Source organism: Hoplias malabaricus, chromosome 13 (genome assembly GCF_029633855.1).
Source record: "Hoplias malabaricus isolate fHopMal1 chromosome 13, fHopMal1.hap1, whole genome shotgun sequence".
Classification (NCBI taxonomy): Eukaryota; Metazoa; Chordata; class Actinopteri; order Characiformes; family Erythrinidae; genus Hoplias; species Hoplias malabaricus.
In genome coordinates this window covers 31001344-31027812 of record NC_089812.1, presented here as the reverse complement: position 1 = coordinate 31027812, position 26469 = coordinate 31001344, and the positions used below count along the sequence as shown (strand labels likewise).

Here is a 26469-nt window from a genome sequence, read left to right as displayed (position 1 = left end):
CTGGAGGTTGTGGGTTCGATTCCCGCTCCGGGTGACTGTCTGTGAGGAGTTGGTGTGTTCTCCCCGTGTCCGCGTGGGTTTCCTCCGGGTGCTCCGGTTTCCTCCCACAGTCCAAAAACACACGTTGCAGGTGGATAGGCGACTCGAAAGTGTCCGTAGGTGTGAGTGTGTGAGTGAATGTGTGTGTGTCTGTGTTGCCCTGTGAAGGACTGGCGTCCCCTCCAGGGTGTATTCCCGCCTTGCGCCCGATGATTCCAGGTAGGCTCTGGACCCCCCGCGACCCTAAATTGGATAAGCGGTTACAGATAATGGATGGATGGATGGCAGGGGTTATCATCATCTAAGCAGAGGGACAAAATGTTGATAAATCAGCTGATCTGTCAACAACAGAGAAAGGTATGAACATGTCAAAAATCAAGAAGAAGGCTTTTCCCTCTTATGATTCACAGCTAACAATTGTTTGAAATTACATAAAAAATTCAACAATAATTGTGAAGGTGATTTTTTTGTTAAAGAAGATGACTTGTCTAATTTTATACTGAATGATTTATGGACAAACCATGAAAAGACGCCTCTCTCTCCATTATATTTCCAAAATTCTTTATCAGTCCCACCTACTTTCTAAATCTCCCTGTACCACATTATGCTTCATCTGAGCTATTTATAGCCAGGCAGATTTTAAAGTGCTCAACATGCTTGGAGGTGAACACTGAGTACACAAAAAATTGTGTGCGATGCGGAGCCAAAGAGCAAGACCAGTTTTGCTGTCTTCGGATGCTGACCTTGATCCTGACCCAGCGCTATAACACGTACATGAGACGATTAAACGTGACCTTAAGAGTTCTGGCTCTTCGATGCGAATCGGCTCCCGGTTATCCCTCGGAAGAATCTATTTACAGAACCGACTCGGTCATGAACAACACATAAGTAGACCTCAGGCACTCGCCTGACTCGAATCTCGCGAGAATGCGCGTGTCGGAGCGGGATGTTGGGGGCCCGTTGTGAAGAGTGTGAGAGTGACGAGTCTGCTGCTCCATGTCATCTGTGTCTGTGAATTTAGGAGTCGGGGAATTGGATCTCATAACGTTTTAACGTTGATATTTCCTCACACTGCGATTGGGTATTGTCCAGTCTGGTTTTTGAAGACACCCGATGAAAGTCGTGGTTGACGACGGAGTCGGTCTGAGGTGTTCTGCGCCCGGGTGGAGCGCGGTTTTGCGGGTACGACAGGACGGACGGACGACTCTCCGCCTGGCGCTTGATGCAGATGCGAGCGGAGGAAAGCGGGGGGCGGGGGGGACGGAGTAAGGCGAGGGAGAGGGAGGAGGATGGCTCTCCGCTCGCCTAACGGTATTAAGGAGACGGTTCAAGCTGCGCTATTCTGATATTTAAAAGTAGTTCCTATAGTTATACGGCGATACTGATGTTAAACGCTGGTCCGGACGAGTGTTTGGGTCGTAGAGCCGCCGCAGGCCGCCTCTCGCCCAACGGATTCACACAGCAGGAGCTGCCGCGCAGCGCTAGCCTAGCCGCCAGCTGTTTGCTTATTGTTAGCGACTAAATACAGACAGTAATACCGTTTCTGAAATGTAATTCTGCTCTCAGAGAGCGGGTCAAGGATGGACTGTAAGCACAGAAGCCATATCTCGCTCTCTGCGGTCATGTGTCGAAAGTGGCTCTGAAGGTTTCTCCTCGGGTTCAGGACCGCTAACCGTCCGGAGACCTGACCGACCACCCGAGAACTCTTCTCCATTCAGAAGACTAGTCCTCACACATTGCCCATTCTCCACACACACTGAGATGGATAAACTCACAATCATTTCAGGGTGCCTCTTTCTGGCTGCGGATATTTTTGCTATAGCCAGCATTGCCAATCCGGACTGGATCAACACGGGCGAATCCGCAGGTAAACGCCGTTAACGCTGTTTGTTTATCCTTAAGTTACCGTTACCCTCAGCGGTACGTTCGCTGATTTACGATATGTACGTGTGGGCGATTTGACAAATAGCTAGTATAATATCGCGATACTAGTGGGCTTTCCCGAGTAAACAGAGTCAAACAACGTATTATAGCATTATTAATAATACTCGGTGTTTACTGAATGTTGGGACTCTACTAAATTCAGTTACACAGGATCAGTGATTATTTGTAAGGAAACTTGCTGACGATATTAACTATGCTCTCTAATATCACTTTTTTATACATAATTTCAGTAGCACACCCCATCTCTGTATTTTATTTTTAAACCTAAAATCATCTTCACATTTGATTTCAATTTGGTGAAAAGCCTTTCCCAATGAATGTAACATTAGCTCAATCCTCAAAGACACATTCTTTTTCATATGTTCCATCAGCATTGTTTTCCATTGTCCTGTGACAGAAACTATATTGTTAGATGGTGTTACATGTTGAGGCTGTTGGACCTCACACCTTCTTTAAAAGTCCTTCCTTAAGGCTATGTCTATTTAATGTGTTTCTGTTTACTTTTCCCAGATTGTTTCATGTTGGAGAACTATCTTTAAATAGGAGATGAATGTGTTGATTGAACAGAGCCTATTTTAAATGCCTATATATCATTACATATCTATACGCTGTTGGCTGTTTTTATTTATGCCAGCCTTAAAAACAGAGGCAGGCTGTTGATAGACAGCTGCGCTTTGTTCACCACGCTGGGCAGCCCTGTAAGTGGGTCAGCAAGGGTTCAACTACAATCCAGTGATTTCTGCCAGATTGCACCAACGCTTCTCTTTCTCTTATCTACATGTCATAGCCCTGAGTAATCAGGTCAGGTGGACTGTGGTCCTTCTGTGCCATTTTGACATCTCACTTCTTAGCTGAAATCTAAGGGCCAGATGGGTGTGGAGCATGGGTATTAGTACGAACCATGAAGACATTACCACAGTTAAGGCTTGTGTGTTGCTGGCCCTTCGTTTTTCTAATTATGATTTAGGCAGTAACAGCATCCCACTGAACATCTGTTTTATTTCTGACAGCAGTGGTTACAAATAAGACCTGCAAAGCAAACCATTGAAGGTAAAAACGAAATTACTGCGTTTTGTTGTGTTCCTGCACCACCTCAGTGTTAAATATTGTGCATTGATGGACAGTTGCTTTAGACATGTATTTCTGTGGCCACTTTGTGCTCATTGAAATATTTATCTGCTCGTTCAGTGCTCGTTATATTCAATGTTATGTTAGTGTGGGTTATAAACATTAGATGATACAAATTGCTATGTTATGGTCTGTGCTCCTATTACAATTGAACTGTTCTGCAAAAATAAATGTAGCATGTGGATGGCAGGACATTCTGTGTTTTTACCAGTTGCTGAAGAATGACCATTTTTGGAATTTTTACTCACTGAGAAACCAGTTTGTGGATTACATTTGATGGTCATATTTTGTTCTTGAATTGAAAAACAGCAGCCTCAGTTCTGCAGTGAGAGACAGAATGAGCAAATAGTGTGGAGCCTTCTGATTATAGCTAGGTAATAGGCAATACTGATATTTAGGTTCAGTGTTATTAGTTTGGGAATGTGAAAAATCATTGTATACAATGATATGTATGATTTAATGGCCATAAAGTAGTTGCCACTGCTATCAAATGTTTTGTATTATTTTTATTTTATTTTAAAAATGTTTTGCTGGTGGAATTTTCTTTTAGCTGCAATGTGTAATTCATTCAAAAGAGATAATCTTTAATTGTACTATTCTAGACACCTGTAGCCCAGGTAATGTTTCAGCTTCCTCTGTGAAAGAGTCAAATAGTCTAAGACAAGCTATATGAAGCAAGACATTACTTTAGCAAAGAGCCTAAGAACTCAAAACACAAGCTGAGATATTTTATTAAAATGTCAATCGATTCTGTGATTTGTTTTTAAAATATGGTCTTGAGTTTGATCAGTTCCACTCAGTTCTACCTTAAGAATGTGAAAATATTTGACAGTCTGTGCCATGTCTGTTGGTAATTTTCACAGCTAGTTCATGCTGAGAAACATATCTGAAGGAGCATGCTTTACTGAATGAGTCTTGTGTAAACAACTGTCACTTTTTTTCTTCCCCGGCTTGCTTTTGATGGTGAAGTGTCCATGACTCTGCCCTTCAGTCGGAGGACCTGCATGAAGTAAAAATAGACCTCTCCAGAGACAGTAAATGTCATTTTATAGAAAGTAATTTTGTGCCAACTACCGACCACCAGAGGCTGTGGGTGGAACTATTTTAATCTGACCTTTAGTTATTTTATTCCATCTTATTTTCGGTGCACTGGAGGCTGTAGTAAGTCCCAAATTACTGTAGTCTCAAAAATAGCATGCTTGATGCCCACACAAGACAGATCAAATGTCAATAGTATTGCCTAATGCTTTTTAAGTGCAGGGATGGTTGCCATTTGGCGTCATGATTGCTGGACTTACCGGACTGGCCTAGAAGAGGCATTTTCACTTACTGATGGACTCCTAATGTTGAAATGGACATGAGCGAACTAGGAACTGTCTCACAGTCCAGTTCGTGAACTGAATTTTGAACTGTTCGGCTCATTTCCACCGACATAAACTGGTTCGCGAACCAGAAAAAATAGTTCCCAGCTGGAACAAAAGAACAGTAGGTTCTTCAGCACAAACCGTGGCTCAATAATGGGAATTTAAAAAACATGCTCCATTTGTGTGTGTTTCTGAGGCTGTGTTTGGTTCGACACCATGGGCGTTGACTACCAAGCCTCGACTGGGATCTCAGCAACGTTTACACACGTATTATATCTCTCAGAGAGAGGAGGACTGCTGAATTTGTCTTATTTCATGTGAATGTGTGTGTTTGCCTGAAATATTGTAAAGGGAAGTGGTAGTGAGACCTTTTGTGGCGTTCACATGCTTTAACCTGTTACATTGAATAAATAAGTCATTGTAATTCTTAAAATCATCAAAATGTTCTTCGTCGTTTTTAATCTTTGGTGGTAGATCATCTAGTATTTATTTTTAAATAAAATGAACAAGAAAAACACTGATGCTGGTGTTATATATCATTAACAAAACGTTGTGCTTCTTTTTCTATTTCTGCATTTATTAGTCCTGCCGTCCATATTTTCTCTTCAACACAATCACATAGCCACCGCAGGTAAACAAAGACACTGATATAAAGCACCAAAGCTTCATGAGTCTTTCCAATGACAAGGGTATTTTGGGCTTTCCTGTTTTTGAAATGCCAGAAACACCTCTGTGACAATGGCTATATGGCTAATGGCGGTCCGCCAAAACTAGGCTTGCCGGGTTTCTCTGTTTTCAAGGAAATCGTGTAGCTCCTTTTTTAGGCTTCACTACCTTTTTTATTGTATCTTTCTTTTTGAAATTATGTAGGCTGTGGTGGTGGACATAATTCAGCATAAAATCTAATTGTCATTGCTGTGACAGCTTGGGGACTAAGTGGATACTGTGAAGTATTCCTAGTATTTAATTGGACGTTCATTCATGCATTCATTCCTTAAATGCCGTTCAGGGTTGCAGTGGTCTGGAGCCTACCCAGAATCCAGTCCTTTACAGGGCAACACACACTCACACATTCACACCTATGGACACTTTTGAGTAGCCACCTACCAATGTATGCTTTTGGACGGTGGGAAGAAACCAGAGCACCTAGAGAAAACCCATGCGGACACAGGGAAAACACACCAAACTCCTCACAGACTGCTCGCAGACAGTCTCCTGGAGTGGGGTGCAAAATAAGCACTGGGTACATTTGCGTCCTGCCTATATTCTAGTGTGATCTACTCCTTTTAATCTGTACTAAGGCACTGATGGCAGTATAAACACTAAATTAGCTGTTCTGACCAACTCTTCCACCTGACCTTGGCAATGAGTAGGCGGCTATTGCACTGCTGCTACTGCTGTTTTCCCTTCAGGTCTTTGAATAGTGTGAAGCAAAAACTGTAAAGCATCACACAATCATCTCACAGTTAAAACCAGAGCCCCAAAGGTCTATTGTTCATGTGAGCAGTTCTCACTTCAAAATAGTTTATATCAGCTAGATTATCTTTACCTCATTCCCTTCATTGGGTTTGTCAGTTGGCTTTTTTGGCTCTTTTGCCCTGCCTCTGAGGTTGATGATTTGGTAAACCATAGAGGTATAACAATGATTTTACTCCCACACAGGCACATTCTTAGGGTAATTTAATGTTGCCTTCAACACAGTGTTTTGGACTATGACTGGGTGCAGATTAATTATACCTCCTGTTGTATGCATTGCTGCCAGTATGCTACTTTTAAAGGAGCAGTTGACTCAGTAATACTACAGACACTCTGATATGCATTCACGATGCTATGCTATACCTTTTTAATTTTCCTCTTTGTTTTTATTTAGTTTTAGTTTCCAGCAGCACAACATAATACCTTAAAAACAAAAAATTACTCACACCAGACCCACACCCACAATACCTCACCACACCTCTCCCACCCACCCAGAAACGGCCGTTTGCAGACTCCCAGCAAACACTGTGGACCACACAATAGAAACTCAGCCCGTGATTAAGAATCTATGATCTCACAGGGACAAAACGCGAGTTGGTGGTCGTGACATTTTGAAAACAAAAATCCCTCCCAGCCTTTCATTCCCAGTAGCACTCAGTGTGAGCGGAATGATTAATACGCCTCTGCCTGCTGTATGCTGCTTATTCACTTTACAAGGGGCTTGATTGTGTACAGTAATAGATTGTTTTGGATCTGTTGGGCCTTTCTAAAGGTGCCGTTTCTGTTCACGGTAAAATAAGCGCCAAAATGTAAATGCCAATCCCTCCTGCTGATCTCAAGCTGCTCTCTAATATGTAACCTACAGAAAACTTGTTTAATTCTGAGGGGAAAAAACAGCAAGGGGGTTGCACTCACTTCTGAACTCAGCAACTTACTCACTCACCTGCTTGGGGCTGTTCTAACTTTTTCAGACTTAAACCATGAAATTGAACCATGAGCCTTATGTGTTGGGCTCAGTGATTTGAGGAATTTATAGATGAGTTGGACCTTTAAAGAATATGTGATAGATGTTAACACTAATGTCAAAAATTCAGCTGAAAAATGTTATAAGGTGATTGAAATAAAAGGTATGTGGCAGACACAACATCGAAAAAATAGGATTATTTAGGGTGATTTTATTCTTCTGTTTATTATTTTGTATATCGTTTATACATCTTCCGTTAACTTTAGATCAGTGCTTTTAAACAGAAGAGTGTTGCGACAGGTCCAGTACAAGATGAATATAGAGATTTGTCAAATTTTGAATCAGTAACACATTCATTCATTCATTATCGTTAACCCTTATCCAGTTCAGGGTCGCAGTGGGTCCAGAGCCTACTTGGAGTCATTGTGCGCAAGGTGGGAATACACCCTGGAGGGGGCGCCAGTCCTTCACAGGGCAACACACACACACACACCTACGAAAATTTATGAGTCGCCAATCCACCTACCAATGTAATACCTACGTACATTGCCTCACCAAAAGCATGTTGGCATTCTGAGAGAATGCTGTTCCATTGGGCAGGTCCAGATGTAAAAGGTTTCTCATTCACAAGTTGATTTCTCGTTGTTGAACATAATTGATCATGCATTTTTTAATATTCATTCATTCATTCATTATCTGTAACCGCTTATCCAATTCAGGGTCGCGGGGGTCCAGAGCCTACCTGGAATCATTGGGCGCAAGGCGGGAATACACCCTGGAGGGGGCGCCAGTCCTTCACAGGGCAACACAGACACACATTCCATTTTTTAATATACGTTTACAAAATTGCGTTATCTTTAGGATATATTTCTTTCTTTCTCATTCATGCTTCATGTGGATGACTGCATGTCTGTCCATGTTCTTACATGGTGAGGTAAATAGCAAGAGCCTGCAGCAACATACACACAGCCTCCACTTTCCGCCCACAAGAGTTCACATAGGCGGCTTGAGTCATCCCCACAGCGCTTCCTTCTCCAGCTCAGCTCGCCCAGCACTAATAAGAGAATAGCAATGCTCAGGAAGCATTTCCTGCTCTAGCAAACGCATGCACTATGCAGGAAGGTGATCCGATGAGGAGGTCATTAGACCCTCTGGCGATGGGGTAAGGAGAAGTTGTCCTTGGTGAATGACATCTACGTGACCTCACTAACCTTCTGACCTCACTTTGATGTAAAGTCATCAGAAAATGACTCCCTGCATCATATTCCACAATTTGATTGACGTGGGACAAATATTTCAGGCTACACGGATGTGAGTGGAGAACCTGTTCAGACATCACTAGAACTCGGACAGTAGAAGAAATACAATAACGTATATTTGTTAAAATTGCCATCTTCAGATCACACATTCACATCTTTGTTTACTTCCCTGGCGTGTAGGTGAGAGTGGGCGCTAATTAAAGACAACATTAACAATTGTAATCAAAGAGAAACCAGGCAAGCCTAGTTTAGCCGGACCGCCATTAGCCATATAGCCATTGTCACAGAGGTTTTTCTGGCATTTAAAAAAACAGGAAAGCCCAAAATACATACCCTTGTCATTGAAAGGACTTGTGAAGCTTTGGTGTTTCATATCAATGTCTTTGTTTACATGTGGTTTTTATGTGATTGTGTTGAGGAGAAAATATGGAGGGCAGGACTAATAAATACAGAAAAGAAAAAAGGAGCACAAAGTTTTATTCATAATATATAATACCGGCATCAGAGTTTTTCTTGTTCATTTTATTTAAAAATAAATACTAGAACATTAAGTTGATTTTAAGAATTACAATTACTTATTTATTCAATGTAACAGGTTAAAACGTGATGTTTAAGGAGGCTGTGCTGTGCTGACCAAACAGTACAACTACAGACTGTAGCCTATCTGTTCCTCTGCATGTTTTCGTGTCAACTATTTCACTCTGCTCGTCAATGGTAAAGACCTCCAAAGGACCAGCAAATATTAGACTCACGTGTTAGTGTGTGTTGTGCTGGTACGAGTAGATCAGGCAGACTCCTGAATTCTGTACTAATTATTATAATTTGCGATCATATTATCTGCTTAACGTCATTATAGAGGGTTGATTCTCCACTGAGTTTCCTTTATAGAAACAGGTGTTCTCTGTGGCGAGGACTGCTGGGAAATTATTCTGCCTCATAGCTTTAACTTCAAATGTAATATTCCAGGTTTATTTATCCAGATGTGTAGCTGCGGACGGCTCATCAAAAACGGTGTGTTTGTGCTTAAAGCCTTCTTGTCTGTAAGTGTGCTGTGGCATGCCAGCTGTTTGTAAGGCTGGAATCTGAACTTGTGAAGCAGCAGGGGGACTTGCAGGGTGCTGAGGGGAATGTTTACAGGATGCAGACACAGTCTTTATCGAGCTCTTTGCTATTTCTTTCTCACCAAAACAAGGCACTCCTTCCTAAAGTCAAACATTGACAGGTTTGCTGGAAAGTATTAAGGGTGAATGATCCTTACAAAAGAGGCATTGAAGGCTATGTTCAAATGTTTTGTTTTGGTTTGGTTTTTTCTTTTGGCACAGAATTGGATTTGGCTATATTGACTGTTCTCATTCATTAACGTAAGTGACTTGTATGTGCCTGCAATGTGAACAAATCAGTTCCTAAGACAGTACGCATGCACACATTCATACGTTAATGCAGCTCTGTCCCAAAGGGTCCCTAAGCCCTGTGTTGTAAGAATGGTAGGTCCTTAAATAATGGCTTGTACAGCGCAATATGACCAACACAATTCCAAGATCACCCATCATCTGCATGGCTCATTTTCTAACATTTAGTGCATTGGTTTGGTGCAGAAGCCATAGTGTCTTCATCCATGCAGTGCATTAAGTCGGAAGCACAGAGCCATTTGAGGCACATCCTGTCTGTCACTGACAGGGCTGACTGATAATGACAGCACTAAGCTTTTTACATTATGAATCAGATATGCATCCATCTAGGACCATGTATGAAAGTGGTTCAAATCTTACTTGAAAATCTCCAATTTGACATGTCCACACAGCCCTAAAAAATTGTATTTGATGTGAACGTAGCATAAAACAAACTCCTTTTTTGATATGTATATTATATGTATTATATTGCATGTGCAAGTGGAAAAACATCAGGATTAAATGCAGCTCCTAGTAAAAACCAAAAGGACATTACACATACAAAGTATACATTATTCCAACCTGAAGATGTGCTATCACAGAAGGGGTGTAACGTCTTTGTTGTGTGAGGTATTTATTTGTTGGGCTTTTTTGTGCGTGTACATGCTCTTTAGGTCAGTTATCTTTAGGTTGTGAGCCTGCAAAATTAGGGCTAGTAGGAGGAAGATGATTTAGAATTTTGTTGCATGGATTTGGCTGATATTTTTGCTAATAATAAGACATTTAAAAGCTGTAGAAATTGGAACTGCTTTAACATTATTTAATATGTATAAATTGTACTGTAGTTTGAATGTTAGATCCTCTTTTGTAAGTCGCTTTGGATAAAAGCATCTGCCAAATGCATAAATGTAAATGTAAAACATTACAGAGAAATACTCAATTGAATTAATTAAGTCTTTAACTCAAATCTTTAAGTCTTTAACTCATTTTAAAGCAGTTATCTGCCCATAATAATATGATTCTAATATCAGTGCACATCACTTACTCTGAAACTTCTGTCCTTTGTTAAAATTTTGTTTGATTATAATTACATATATAGATTATATATGTGTCTCTTTTTTAATGTAAGAAGTTCAAGAAACTCAATTTTTTTGTTTGTTTATCTTTTTTTTTTTTTTTTTTTTGGTTGGTTGTTTTTATTTATTTGTTTTAAATTTGTTTGAAAGTGCTGTCTTTTTTGTGATGAATGTGTCTGTAGAAAGGTTTCAGATTCACTAATAAATAGAAGTACATGGTGGGCATTTTATATGGATACACCTTAATAAAAACTACGGATACAGGAAGCCTTGTAAAAAGAAACTTGTAAATAACTCATGAAAGAATAAAGTTACGTTAAAACCAAGCACACCATTGTTTTTCTTGTGAAATTCCCAATCAGTTTGATGTGTCACATGACCCTCTTCCCATTGAGGAAAAAAACAAAAGTTGGATCCAAAATGGCCGACTTCAAAATGGCCACCATGGTCATCACCCATCTTGAAAAGTCTTCCCCCTCCCATATACTAATGTGCCACAAACAGGAAGTTAATATCACCAACCATTCCCATTTTATTAAGGTGTATCCATATAAATGGCCCACCCTGAAGAATAAAATCTCTTTGCATTTCACATACACAACAAAGATAAAACAAGCCCTGTTTAAAAGTAATTCAGAATTACAATGTTTATGACTAGTCTCCTCTGGCTGCCAACATGTGAACTTGATGACTAACAGATTTGTAAACGAGCAGAACTTTGGCCCATGTGACACAATAGACAGTTCCCATTTACTCCCCATGCAGTGCAGTTTTAACCTCAGATGAGAAGATATTTCACTGTGTGCTCCATGTGTTGCTCTGTGTCTTTATCATCCAGTGGCAACGGCAGCAGCATATGCACAACTCCAATATCCTCTTTCTTAAAGTAGTAGTTATGTGAAGCTGTTATATAAATTGGCAAAGATTAATCTTGGCCAAGCTGTGGTTCATTATAGGGACACGGTCTGAATTAATGAGGACAGAACTCTTCCACATTTCCCAAGAACACTTCATTCATCGAGTGCTTGGTTATTTTAAGTATCAGCAGAAAGTGACTTGCATAATACGTGACATTTTGTATTTAAGTGTTGTTTTCTGCAGCGATTGGGTTTTATTTTTTTATTTTTTAAGCTGCTTTTGTAATTTTTCAACGAGCGGCAATGTTAAAGCCTTTCTAATCATGTCTGTATTGTTTTACATGCACTGCTCTGCCAGTTTAAGATACGTGTTACCCACACAAGTGACAGTGAATGTATTAAATGTTAGTAGGAACTGTAGTGTTAGACGTTTAAGAACACCACTGTTGGTGGGGTTTTTGGACACAGCATAGATAACTGTAAACTTTGTTAGAACTGCCTACCTTTAGATAAAGTTAGAGGCAAGCTTATTTCTTACATTCACAGCTTGTGTAAACCTTCCTCTCGAGCACAGCAACAGATGGGCTACAGTCAGTAAAATGGACTCACACAAAGAAACATATCTGTAGGAATGGGTGCTGGGTATTGACTATTTCATGATGTCTAAGATATGTTTGTCAAAAAATGTCTACAAGCTTTTTAATTGCTGCTAATGCAGACTATAACACATCTGTAAACACGACGAGGGCTGGGCAGTATATCGATATATTAATATCAAATAGAGTGGGATATCGAGTGAGGCTATCATTTCTATCGATATTTGAAGTTTTTAAATTGCTCTAAGTCTAAATCTTGCTCAGAGCCATTCTATTCTCTCCCTATGAGCCTCTCTCTCTCTTTCTCTCTCTCTCTCACACACACACACACACACACACACACACAATGGAGGCGAGTAACACAGAGAGTGAAGAGGAGTTGTTCTATAAAAAGAACAGCAGCAGTTCGGTTATATGGAAATGGTTGGGATTTGACCGGTCATATGAGGAGCAGGAGTGGACTATCTGCAGGGAATCCCGAAAAGGAGGCAGTGTCAAAATGCGAGAGTACTACTAGCCGATTTCACCATTTACAACAGCAGCACAAACTTCTGTATGAAGCTATTAAACTCCGAGGTGCTGCTGCTACTGTTCGGAAGCGTTCACATCCTAGTACCACTAAACCAGTTCAGACAGCATTGCGACCTTCATTAGCTAACGCTGTGCCTTACGAATATGAAGTGGTGTGGTATTACTAAGGCGACAGTTTACTACATAGAAAAGGGTATTCTCCCCGTCTCAGCAGTAGAGCAATAGGACTCCAAAAGGCTGATTTAAAACTCTTGATCCACGATACCAATTGCCCAGTCGCAATTTCTTTGCACGAGAATCACTGCCAAACATGTACATTTAAGTCAGAGAGACTTTTTCCAACCAGCTCGCGAGGGTAAAACATTTTGCCTTGACGACAGATGTATGGTTAAGACGCACCTGTGAGCCATATTTGAGCGTGACTATCCATTTTATTGAAGATTGGGAGATTAAAAATCTTCAGACGAGTTATTTCCCAGAAGTCCATACTGGAAGCACACAGCCGAAGCCTTTACACTGTTCTTAAAATCACTTCATTACAGACACTAGGTCTGTAAGTTAATGAAGTAATTTGTCAATGTTTCGGTCTTTATTTTGTTAAATAAAAATGATTTTCTGGCGGCACGGTGGTGCAGCAGGTAGTGTCGCAGTCATACAGCTCCAGGGGCCTGGAGGTTGTGGGTTCGATTCCTGCTCCGGGTGACTGTCTGTGAGGAGTGTGGTGTGTTCTCCCTGTGTCTGCATGGGTTTCCTCCGGGTGACTGTCTGTGAGGAGTGTGGTGTGTTCTCCCTGTGTCTGTGTGGGTTTCCTCCGGGTGACTGTCTGTGAGGAGTGTGGTGTGTTCTCCCTGTGTCTGCGTGGGTTTCCTCCGGGTGCTCCGGTTTCCTCCCACAGTCCAAAAACACACGTTGGTAGGTGGATTGGTGATTCAAGTGTCCATAGGTGTGAATGTGTGTGTGTCTGTGTTGCCCTGTGAAGGACTGGCGCCCCCTCCAGGGTGTATTCCTGCCTTGCGCCCAATGATTCCAGGTAGGCTCTGGACCCACCGCGACCCTGAACTGGATAAGGGTTACAGATAATGAATGAATGAATGAAAATGTTTTTCTGACATCTTGTTTAGCTTTGCTTCACAACTGAATATTGTTCAATGTACAAATATGGGGAAAAGTGAACTGAATGTTCTGTTTATAAAATGGTTATAAAACATGTTTTCCATTATTTTTCACAACATTTATTGTATCGTATATCGCCATTCAGCTAAAATATATAGAGATATGATTTTTTTTTGTCCATATTACCTAGCCCTAAACATGACACATGCACAAGTAAAAAAACAGATAATCCAACAATATCCTTCCTTTCTGCACACCTAAAGTTTGACAAACGGATGCATGAATCTTAATTAGTGTTGAGTTTCCATTAAAATGTGCAGAAGGGATGGTGTGATGTGTTGTATTTACAAGTATCAATGACTCTGGTTTTGAGTATTACACTCTGGCTACAGTCATCACTATATGGATACACATATTACCATATTTTATTTTTGGCAAAAGAAACGTATGCCGCTCTAGTCAGAAAACTCGGATGTGGAGAGAGTGCAGAGTGCACAGGTGAGTACAGATATGAAGGTAGCAGTGATGGTTGCTGGTCTTTCAAGAAGGGGAAGCTCAATTTCAGCCTACATCATAAAATGTGTCGGTTTATTTATACGTAAATTTTACCCTCCGTTTCTTTTCAAGAAAATGATCTGTGCCCCTGTCGTACCAACAAGGCGTCTTTTCCAGGGACTTGACTAGTGTCCTCTCAATGGCCAGCAGAGCTAGGCTTCTTAAACGGCCTTGGCCCATGTGAAGTGTGTCCGCCTGTGAGTGCTTTGTGACGGCACCCGCTGGACAGAAACTGCGATAGAAGTCAGAAAGAGTGATAGAAGTCAGTCTGCAAACACAAGCAGCTACAAAAAAAACCCACCAGAAATAGAAGCTCAATTTATCACTAGTCGTTTTTAACAAAGAAAATGCCGCTAAGAGAATTAAGAAAGTCTCCGGTTCAACTCAGAACAGAATGAAAATGTAATGCTCCCACGGATCTTTACACCAAAGGATCGCTGATTCGCTCATTTCGCTGTCAATCAAAAAGGGATTCAGCCTCGGACAGATAATCCAATCAGCATGCAGAAGCTCAGCGTCCGGGCCAGCCGAGGCCGGCCCATAGACCCCAAGAGACGCTGAGCGTCTGATGGGCGGGACAAAGCCCAGCATTTATCCAATGACTCGTCTCGTTTCGCTGCACTTCGCTGCGTCGCTATTGAACTCTGTGGGCGCTCAGCGTCCTCACTGTTTAAAGCACTGTGAAGCTGCGGGAATGATTGAGAGGAAAGCCGGGTCTTTACCAGTGATAAGAAGCTGATTCTGAACAAACGTTGAGCGCGTTGTAGTGCGTATTTAGTCAATGACATGTACACAAAACAGTATATATTTGACCACTTATTTTTTGACATTTTAGGGGAAGCTGAGCTTCCCTTGCAGTCTTAGAGCAATCACCTCTGGAAGGTAGTCAGAAAACAGCTGATCCCAATAGTGAAAGGCTTACACAGCATTAGCTACTTCTGAGAAGTTGTTTCTAACTAACGGTATATAGTGTTACATTACATATAGTTTTGGCAAAGACGATGCTCATTGTGTACAAGAATCTAGTCCCTGTGAAACTCGTAGGCATGACAGTCCTAGGCCAACAGTGAAAAGAAGCTGAAACACTGGGTTTTCATTATATTTGCACTCCAGAGTTGAATGCCCATTGTTTTTAAGCCTCTCTGTTTGTTCTCTGTTCTTTGTCGACTGTGACATCTCATTGGCCTGTAGGTTGTGAAGACGAGCTCCTCGTGAACAAGTGACAGATCCTAAGCTCATTTCGTTTGAACTGTTTCTGAGAGTGGGTTCGTCTGTGTGTGCATGTAAGAAGCGACACTTTGAGGCCTCTTGTCTCCTGGGGCCTTGGGAATGATCAAGTCACAAGCTCCGTCTCCCTTGCCTCTGTATTCTTTGTTTATTTTATTTTTTTTTTGCCTTCTTTTCGTTTGCCTTCTTTGCCTCGGGTCTTCTCTTACTTGAAAGTATGCTTGTGATCGAGTGCTTTCCTGTGTCACGGGGTTTCTATGCCTTTGCTCTTCGAGCCTTTTGCCCCCAGACACTGTGACTGAGGAGAGATGCAAACCCAGACCCTTGGGGGACATGATGCTGGATCAGCATCTGGAGGCTTGGTCTTAATACAGTTGATATGGACCTGTGATGCAGTTTGCAGGGTTGGTTGACATGGCAGTTATATATAGAAACATTGATTATACGTGTTCAGTACAGTCATAATAAGAACCTATGGATCGATTTCACAGACAGGAAATAAGCATGTTGTTGAATTGCACAAAATTCCTAATAGAGAATGGGCTTGATTTAATCCCGATCTAGGAAGTACAAATGGCTGTAAATTATTTCTGTGGTAAATTTGTGGTACGTTCATAATCACAGGTCAGTGTGCCTTTTTTAAATATATGTCTAGATATATATGTAAATATTTAATGTATGCCAGATGGCGGCATGGTGGCACAGCAGGTAGTGTCGCAGTCACACAGCTCCAGGGGCCTGGAGCCCCTGTGGGTTAGATTCCCACTCCGGGTGACTGTCTGTGAGGAGCGTGGTGTGTTCTCCTTGTGTCTGCGTGGGTTTCCTCCGGGTGACTGTCTGTGAGCAGTGTGGTGTGTTCTCCCTGTGTCTGCGTGGGTTTCCTCCGGGTGACTGTCTGTGAGGAGTGTGGTGTGTTCTCCCTGTGTCTGCGTGGGTTTCCTCCGGGTGACTGTCTGTGAGGAGTGTGGTGTGTTCTCCCTGTGTCTGCGTGGGTTTCCTCCGGGTGACTGTCTGTGAGGAGTGTGGTGTGTTCTCCCTGTGTCTGCGTGGGTTTCCTCTGGGTGCTCCGGTTTCCTCCCACAGTCTAAAAACACACGTTAGTAGGTGGATTGGCGACTCAAAAGTGTCCGTAGGTGTGAGTGAATGTGTGTGTCTGTGTTGTCCGGTGAAGGACTGGCGCCCCATTCAGGGTGTATTCCTGCCTTGCGCCCAGTGATTCCAGGTAGGCTCTGGACCCACCCCTGAACTGGATAAGGGTTACAGATAATGAATGAATGAATGAATGAATACCAGCACAGTAGAAGGCAATAGTCCTTTATATTTAGTTTGACTTTACATCAAGACACATGAATCAGATGACTGAGGAGAAACGGTTATATCTGCGACAAAATTGCTGTGTTTGTACCTTTGGAGATATGAGTTTAAAAGTAGTGACCACAGTATATTCTGGCACCTCTGTTGCTGAGTGTAATGTACAAGAAAAGCTAAATTTAGCTGCAAATCTTTAGTCTATCCACAAATTGCTGAGGCAACAGAACTAGCCATATTTCAGGCTTGTTCTGAACATGCTCTGTTAATGTAAACAGAAATAGATACGAGTGGGCTCACAGTGTGACATCGGTGTTTTCAAAAAGCTTTTTTTTTACCCATAAACACAACAAAACAGAAATCTCCACCTTAGAGAGCATTTCCAAAAGCCTCTGTTTTCATTGACCTAAAGCAATGTGGGGATGGGAGGCTACATCACTAGATCTAGAACATCACTAGAATTATGGGATAAGAAAACAATATCGATAATGATGAAAAGCTTTACTGGATGAGTTTGAGGTTATGCTTGGTGTGAAAATGACATGCTGACATTTGATCCTGTTAGACATTGGTCTTGCATTTTTACAAAACATGGATTGACCTACTGTTGACCCTTCCAAAAATAATGTGTGTGTCTTTCTTGCCATTATATAGATCTGTGTTTAATCTATGCATCTGCACTGCATGTGTTCCAGGTGCACTGACTGTGGGATTGGTAAGGCAGTGTCAGACCATCCACGGCCGAAACAGAACCTGCATCCCTCCTCGGTTGCCCCCTGAGTGGGTCACCACACTCTTCTTCATCATCATGGGCATCATCTCCCTCACAGTCACCTGTGGCCTGCTGGTGGCATCACACTGGCGCCGGGAAGCCACAAAGTATGCGCGGTGGATAGCCTTCACAGGAAGTAAGTACCTATTCTAACCCTTGCTTACTGCTGTGTGAACAGGTTTTAAAGGAAAGAGTGATTTCACGTTACAAGCTCTATTTCTGACTTTGTTAGCAAGTCATGCTGTGTTTGTCATTAATGTGAACACACTAAAACTCAAACTCTGAAAGGATCGATGTTTTATAAAGCTGGAAAAAACCATAATACACTTGTATGGTTTTGTACTGGACACAGTCCAGTTTATGTTTTGTTGATTGTCTTTGAGAATATGTGAATAATTTAGCATATTTTTAAATTGAATATGACCTATTTCTGCATGTGAATTTTACATACGAGTTTAACATATTAGGGGACAAATAAACATAAATTATAAGTGTAGCTTAACTTGGGCAATCATTCATTTATTCATTGTCTGAAACCGCTTATCCAGTTCAGGGTCGCGGTGGGTCCAGAGCCTACCCAGAATCACTGGGCGTCAGGCGGGAATGCACCCTGTAGGGGCCACAAGTCCTTCACAGGGTGACACACACTCATGGAACACTTTTGAGTCGCCAATCCACCTACCAATGTGTGTTTTTGGACTGTGGGAGGAAACCGGAGCACCCGGAGGAAACCCACGCAGACACAGGGAGAACACACCACACTCCTCACAGACAGTCACCCGGAGGAAACCCACGCAGACACAGGGAGAACACACCACACTCCTCACAGACAGTCACCCGGAGGAAACCCACGCAGACACAGGGAGAACACACCACACTCCTCACAGACAGTCACCCGGAGGAAACCCACGCAGACACAGGGAGAACACACCACACTCCTTAACTCGGGCAGAATCTTTTAAAATTTTCTTTCTTCCACCTTGTAGATGTCAAGTCAATATTTGCTCATCAGTTGTACAGGATGCTGTTGGTGGGATATTTTAGGTTGGTGGAGTATTCTCAGTCTAGCAGTGGGTTTTAAAACTCCAGTACTACTACTATGTCTGATCCACTCTTACCAACACAACTCACAGTAACACAGTAACCAGTCAAATCCTACCTGCTCTGTGGTGGTCGTGACCATTTGAGGAACAGGGTGAAAGAGGGCAAACAAAGTATGCAGAGCAACATGTGGACTACAACCTGTAAAGTGCTCTTGTATGGTCAGTGGAGCTGAGAGAATGGAGAGTGAATGTACAAGGAGGTGTTATGGCTGATTGGTGTGTGTGTGTGTGTGTGTGTGTGTGTGTGGACTATCTAGGTGTGCATATGAATGTGGCTCATTAATGCCTCATTTGGGCAAACATCAAATTTATGCCACTTTATCTCTGTAACATTGACACAACAATAGAACTAATTGTCTGTTTTGTTCCAAATTTGATTGGGATTCGGATACTGCTGAAAAAGTCTTTCCGTATCCAAACGAGGTGTCTGTCAGTCCTGCAGTTCCTATTGTTCTTCTTCTCAGGCAGTGGCTGAATCACAGCAGGGGCCCCATCTTTCCCTTCCCCCTCAGTAGCATGGCATAATTTCCTTGGAATAACACGCTCCTCAACGCCAGTCTCTCCCTCCCCGAGCAGCTGGGCCCTAACCCACTGTTGCTGGGATGGGACTGCTTGCCAAAACAGCATTTTTCCCAAATCTAATGATGTGACTGTTCCCCAGCATCGAGTCCAAGATTGACCAGGTTGAACGTACACAGAATGTACACATACATTTTCAGAGGAGGCAGTGTTTTTGTGCTGCTGTGTATAGACTCTGCTTTTCTGGGATGAGTTAAGGTGTAAGCCAAGAGCGTCTGAAGCGCATGTGGATGGCATCTGGTGTGCTCCATCACTGGAAGCTATTGTCTTTGCTCTCTCTTTTCTCAAGCTGTTTTAGTGCCACTTTGTCTTTCCTGTAAAAAATAAATTCAGTTGGGTTCAACCCTCAGGATACAATAACATCTTACTGAGCAACCTTTATAGCAGTTTACTCTGTTGACACAGAGCACCAGGTAAAATCACATGTTTTAACAAGTCATTTCACTGAAGTGCGTTTGGACCATATCCTGAAGTTCACATTGTGACATACAGTCCTATTTTATGTTCCTTTTTTTTCCTCTTTGCTTGTGGAGAGATACATACATAGTAGCACAGTTGCCTTGGCAACAGAAAAGAAATGTTCCCAATTGTCCAGGTTCAGTTCACTATCTCCAATCCTCAATGACTCACTTGTCTTTTTCTTGCTGGTCATTATATGGGGGTGGTGCCCAGACTGTTTCAAAGTATAACAGCTCTAAGTAGAGCACCCCCCCCCCCCCACCCCATGTGAGGACCATGAACTTGACCATAAGTGGTAGGCTTTAAATGGGAACTTTAAATATGGCCTCACACTTGGTTAGTATAAAGAACACCATCTGAAATGAATTGTTTTCTTTGAGTGTAAATGTCAGACGTTATTTGTGGTCATGTAGTCTGATGACTCTGAGCTCACAGTGCCAGAAGAAATCTAACTGCTGCTGAAGAGGTGCCACAAAGAAATATTATCTGTGAATCACTATTGTCAGCCTAGGTGGCTTGTGCTTTTTCCACTGTCGTACTAAAAGCATCACCTCTTTACCACCTGATCCTATCTGCATTATTATACACAAACGCTAGAACATGACGACCCTAAAACAATAATAACACTAATACAAAACCTGCTACAGGAGATGCCAACAACACAAATATCCACCTCAGTCAAGAGGTTACAAGTGCAATGATGAAAATAGCCACCTGATGAGAGTTAAAATCGGGGCAGTATTAGACAGTATCAAAAGAAACCTGTGTCATTATGTTTCTGCTTATGTATTCAGTAATTAGTAATAAGTGCAGAAGCAAGCATATATTGTCTACGTATCTAAACCAAAAGGTTTTGGCCAAAATAAGCGATCAGCCAATGTTTCTTCTTTAATTTTGCCAAAGCTGAGAGCTGATCGAGTGCACCAGGTTTTGTAAGACGAGTATGGCAAGCCAAGACCAAACCAACATGCATCATGGGAGAAGTAAATATTTTGATTGGCCTCAACATTTAACAAATATCTGAAAGTAGCAAAGACAGTAGCCAGCAGTCTGTTTCTAGTGCATCATTTCTCAAGCTCTCATGCCCAGTTCGTGTTCGTCATGTAATGTATGTGCGTGAACACACTGACAGATACAGTCCAGTTTGGGGAAAACAGGAGGAGCTATCAGAGCTCCTATGAGAGTCATGTGCAAGATCTTTTTTTGTATTTTATTGTATAAAAATATATATATTTGTAATCGTAAAGCTGAACTTGCCTTATTTGCCAGGTTCTTTATTCAGATATTTAATTTTATAAATGTTGCAACTGTTAAATTCATGTGACCTGTAATTGATATACCATTTAACATGGAATGAAAAACACTAAACCTATGGGTTTGCACTAATTTCACATTTGGTTTAACATTGTTTAGTATTAAACTTATTTATACCATATCTTTGATTTGTTTAAACTACTGTCACCAGTGAGTAAATCCAAATTAATTAATCAATTTTGCCAGAAGACAATTAGCAATTATTACTGTCTGTGAGGAGTGTGGTGTGTTCTCCCTGTGTCTGCGTGGGTTTCCTCTGGGTGACTGTCTGTGAGGAGTGTGGTGTGTTCTCTCTGTGTCCGCGTGGGTTTCCTCTGGGTGACTGTCTGTGAGGAGTGTGGTGTGTTCTCTCTGTGTCCGCGTGGGTTTCCTCTGGGTGACTGTCTGTGAGGAGTGTGGTGTGTTCTCCCTGTGTCCGCGTGGGTTTCCTCCGGGTGACTGTCTGTGAGGAGTGTGGTGTGTTCTCTCTGTGTCCGCGTGGGTTTCCTCCGGATGACTGTCTGTGAGGAGTGTGGTGTGTTCTCTGTGTCCGCGTGGGTTTCCTCCGGGTGACTGTCTGTGAGGAGTGTGGTGTGTTCTCCCTGTGACCCCATGGGTTTCCTCCGTGTGCTCCAGTTTCCTCCCACAGTCCAAAAACACACGTTGGTAGGTGGATTGGCGACTCAAAATTGTCTGTAGGTGTGAGTTTATGTGTGAGTGTGTGTGTGTTGCCCTGTGAAGGACTGGCGCCCCCTCCAGGGTGTATTCCCACCTTGTGCCCAATGGACCCACCGCGACCCTGAACTGGATAAGGGTTACAGATAATGAATGAATGAATGAAAGCTGATATAACCTGCTTTTTCCTTAGGTATTTTTAACTTTTGTTAACTGAATGTCTGGCCTAAGGAGGATTTAAGACAGTGTTTGACAAGAAATTCTGTGATACTACATATTTTTCATCTGTTTGTTTGAGTGGTTTAAATAAAATGATTAAAACCATGTTAGGTTTAGCATGGTTCATGCTAGGGTTGGTTTAGTAACCCCATGGGACCCTGCTCTCAATCACAAACACTGATCAAACCATCACTGATCTGCTGGCAAATTGTGGTTGTTGAGTCACTAGTATTTACGCATATATTTGTAGGGTGAAAAGTGTTATTCTACTTGATGAAGGACAGAGCTATGGTCCTTGCAATGACCATAGAATTCTGAAGAGTGTGGCAGGACCCCTGCTGTAGTGTGAGATTGAATGCTGTGCTTGCAGGCACAAGGCCAGTCAGTCTAATAAAGCCAGCCCAAGGACAGCACAAAAATACATGTAAATGCTGTGCTCAGCGCCGTTAATACACTTTCCTTTAAGGAACGTTTTTGCTCTCAGTGCTTGTTTTCTCAGCAGGGGAGTCATGGGATCTGAAGAATTTTTAGAACAGAGAGGTGTGAGTGTTACTTCAGGACTGGGACTTCCTAAACATGTTCAGTCAACAGAACAAGCAAACCAGTGGAAAATTAATTATGAAGTGCACACCAATTCCAGCTCTGACCAGCTGTTTACTGTCAGCAAGTTCAGAAAATTTCTATGAACTGGACAAACGTTGTCACATAAAACATTCACGAAACAAGATTTATTTTCTGCTGTACGCTGTTATTCCTTGGCATCGTCATCCACTTAAAGAAAATTCACATTTTTGACCCTGCCTGGACAAATAACAACCATGAACTTACACCAGCACATTTTACGATTCAACCTCTGTTTATTCGCTGAATGTAACTGGGCTGAAAGAACGTCTTCCCCTTTATGACAATAATATGAAAATTGCCTCACCATGCAAGCTGAGAGATTTGACTCCTTATGTTTATGATTCAGGAAACCCTTGTCTAAAACAGGAATATTTTCCATCCAAAACATTCTCAAACTTTTGCACAATTAAGGAATATCGGCAGGAAAAAATGTAAAACGAGTTCCTTTGAGTGTTTCTATCCACTACACTTCAGATGACATTAGGGCTGGACAATAATTCAATATCAATATATATTGCAATATAAAATGTTTCAATAACAATATGATTTATATACTCCTTTTCAATATTTCAGCATATATTACTTACAGCATCTGTCACTGACTGACGGTCATTACAGGATGCTCCTATCAGTTCACTGCACTCTATTCTTAATTTAGTTTAAAAGTATTAATATTGACAAAGCCAAGAGTTGTTTTTGTTTGATGGTGATGTCGTCATGTTGCTTTTTCACTTCTTGACAGTTTTTTTATTATTAATATTGCTATCGGAATTGTATTATATTGACAAAAATCAATAAATATATTGTGATATATTTTGTCCATATTGTCCAAATCTAAATGACAGGGCCCCGTGATTAGGGATGGCATCGAAACGATGGTGAGAAATAAGTGGGTTGTGTACAGTGATCCCTCGTTTTTCGTGGGGAATGCGTTCCAAGATCACCCGCGAAAAACGAATTTCCGCGAAGTAGAGGAACACACAAACATTCACTCACACCTACGGACACTTTTGAGTCGCCAATCCACCTACCAACGTGTGTTTTTGGACTGTGGGAGGAAACCGGAGCACCCGGAGGAAACCCACGCAGACACAGAGAGAACACACCACACTCCTCACAGACAGTCACCCGGAGGAAACCCACGCAGACACAGGAAGAACACACCACACTCCTCACAGACAGTCACCCGGAGGAAACCCATGCAGACACAGGGAGAACAAACTACACTCCTCACAGACAGTCACCCGGAGGAAACCCACGCAGACACAGAGAGAACACACCACACTCCTCACAGACAGTCACTCGGAGGAAACCCATGCAGACACAGGGAGAACAAACTACACTCCTCACTGACAGTCACCCGGAGGAAACCCACGCAGACACAGAGAGAACACAATACACTCCTCACAGACAGGGGGGGGGAGTTCATTTAAAAGCCTGTGGTTGCAGGATCAGTCTGGGGCTCTGGAGTGCGTTGTGCTGTATGTGCAGTACGGTCTGAAATGTCATCGTTTCTTTCGGGGGGAAAAAATAATGCTCATTTTCATAGTTCGCAAATATTTGGTAGATGTAAAACCTTCTAAAGTCTGCCTGTTTGAGACCGTCTCAGGAACACTGCAGTTTCAAAGCAGAAATGCTCAGCCATGGCTATGACTGCTTATACATCTTCCTGCTTATAAAAACATGACCTGGAAATGTTAACATGATGGAAATGTTGATTTTCACATGAGGGGTCTGTAACTTTGTTTCCCGTATAGGCCGTGTTGACTTATTTCTAGTGCAATTAGACAAGGGTTGTTCACTCTTTTTGTGTGCGTCTGTACTTGATTTTTTGGCTCAGATCTAGCAGCTGAATACAATCTCAGTGCAGCCCCTTTATGTGTTTCAGACCTTTTAAAGCCTGCCACTACTGAGTGCTGTGGCCCATTCTGCCTGTCGAATAGTCACCTATAAAAAGCAGCACCGGCCTTCAAGTGAGCCCATTACCATTATTTCAAAGAAAGCTGATAAACTGTGAAGCAGACGACAGGAAGGGCAGCATGTCGGGAGCCTTTAGAAATGTTAATTCGAGACTCGAGTAGTGTTGCGGTCTCTAGGGAGGGCTTCCACAGGTACCTGAGCCGTGGCAGCTGCTGGCCACTGGCCACCTTCACCTGAAAGAGGCGCTTTGTGTGTGCAGCACAGACCCCCACTGTATCACCCTACCACGCCTGGACCTAACCCTTCCCTAAACAGGCCGGTTTTAATGCCGGCCCTGGAGGTGTCACGCTTCCGCCACTGTCCTGGCATGCCTCAGGCAAACATATGGCCAGTCAGCAGAGACAGACATAAATATTAGCTGTCGTCTGCTCTCCCTCTTGGTTTTGGCAGCATGACACGGAACCAACCTGCACTTACAAGAGTGGAAGCCATCTTATCTGGGTGTTAAAATTAGTATGAGCTTTAGATAAGGAGTAGGGGGGTATATGAGGTCTAATGGGGTTGTTTAAGGTTGAAGAAGCCCATGCTGACAGACAGTAAACATCGTTTTATGTTTGTGTTGCTGTCCTCTCCTTTGTGTGCAAGATGTCCTGTAGGGCTGCATTGATTACTCAACAGAGGCAATTAAATGCCGACGATGTGGATTATCCATGTGGTGGTTACTGAAAAAAAATGAAAACGAAGGAGCCCAATAACACGTGTCAGTCTTTTGTCCTGTGGGACCACATCACAGCAGAAGTCTGCCTCATTAAACACACCTAATTGAACTCAAGAGCTAATTAGCAAGGCTTTAATGAGTTGAATGGAGAGTTGGAAGATGGAAACTAGGCTTCGTCCGAGTAATGATGAGATCAGGAATCACCCATAGATTGCAACATCTATAAAGTTTAAACAATTGAACTCTCTGTGCAAAATCATACATGTAGAATTTTTGGTTGATTTAAATAAATTATGTTAATTTAGTCATTCATTCATTCATTTCGTAACCACTTCATCCCTTTCAGGGTTGCAGTAGTCCTGGACCCTAACCAGAAGAACACACACACACACACACACACACACACACTAGGGTTGCAAAATTACGGGAATTTTCAAAGTTGGGAAATTTACCATGGGAATTAATGGGAATATTCAAAGCTAAAGGTGAGAAGCTTACATATAGTTGCTAAATTAATTAGATACGATACCAAAACAGTTGAATAGCAAAGCTGCTGGATCCCTGATACATTACACACTGAAGGGCTATTGACACCACACCCCTTGCACTGTTCATTCCTCCATCACATGTACAGCATATGTCCAGATGATTTCTAGAAACCTACTGAAAGTACACTGTTAGGTTCATATTTATATTGACAGTAATACCATCGAAACATTTAAGCAACTATTAAATCAAGGTGTAATCGCACAGTTGCTTGCTTTCTGGTAAATCAGAGAAGCTTAATGAGCAGTTTAATTTAAGAGACTAGTTTAGTTTATCAAGGCTTGCATAGGCTAGCTACCTGTAGTTTTGCCTCAAAGGGTTTCTGTAACCAAGAATTAATACTTATTAATTATGTATGTGAACATGGAGGATACTGAGGCCTTAAGGAGTTGTGTTCTTTTGATATATATTTTTTTAACTTATTATTTGTATTGTTATGCCTTCATGTCTGCTGTTGACAAACAAAGGTACATTGATGATAGAGTATGGTTTAGTTCCTATACATTATTCAATATTAATTAATTAATTAATTAATTCATTCATTCATTCATTCATTATCTGTAACCCTTATCCCGTTCAGGGTCGCGGTGGGTCCAGAGCCTACCTGGAATCATTGGGCGCAAGGCGGGAATACACCCTGGAGGGGGCGCCAGTCCTTCACAGGGCGACACACACACACACATACACACATTCACTCACACACTCACACCTACGGACACTTTTGAGTCGCCAGTCC

General features: G+C 42.0%; 1 protein-coding gene across 1 annotated transcript in view; it reads left to right on the top strand.

Moving 5' to 3' along the window:
- Positions 1–965: 965 nt before the first annotated feature.
- Positions 966–26469, top strand: part of mosmoa (modulator of smoothened a) — a 29616-nt gene continuing 4112 nt past the window's right edge. The window contains exons 1-2 of the mRNA XM_066643115.1: positions 966–1906; positions 17521–17733. Coding sequence (XP_066499212.1) covers positions 1801–1906; positions 17521–17733 — 319 coding nt within the window. The 5' untranslated portion in view covers positions 966–1800. The remainder of the gene's footprint in view (positions 1907–17520; positions 17734–26469) is intronic.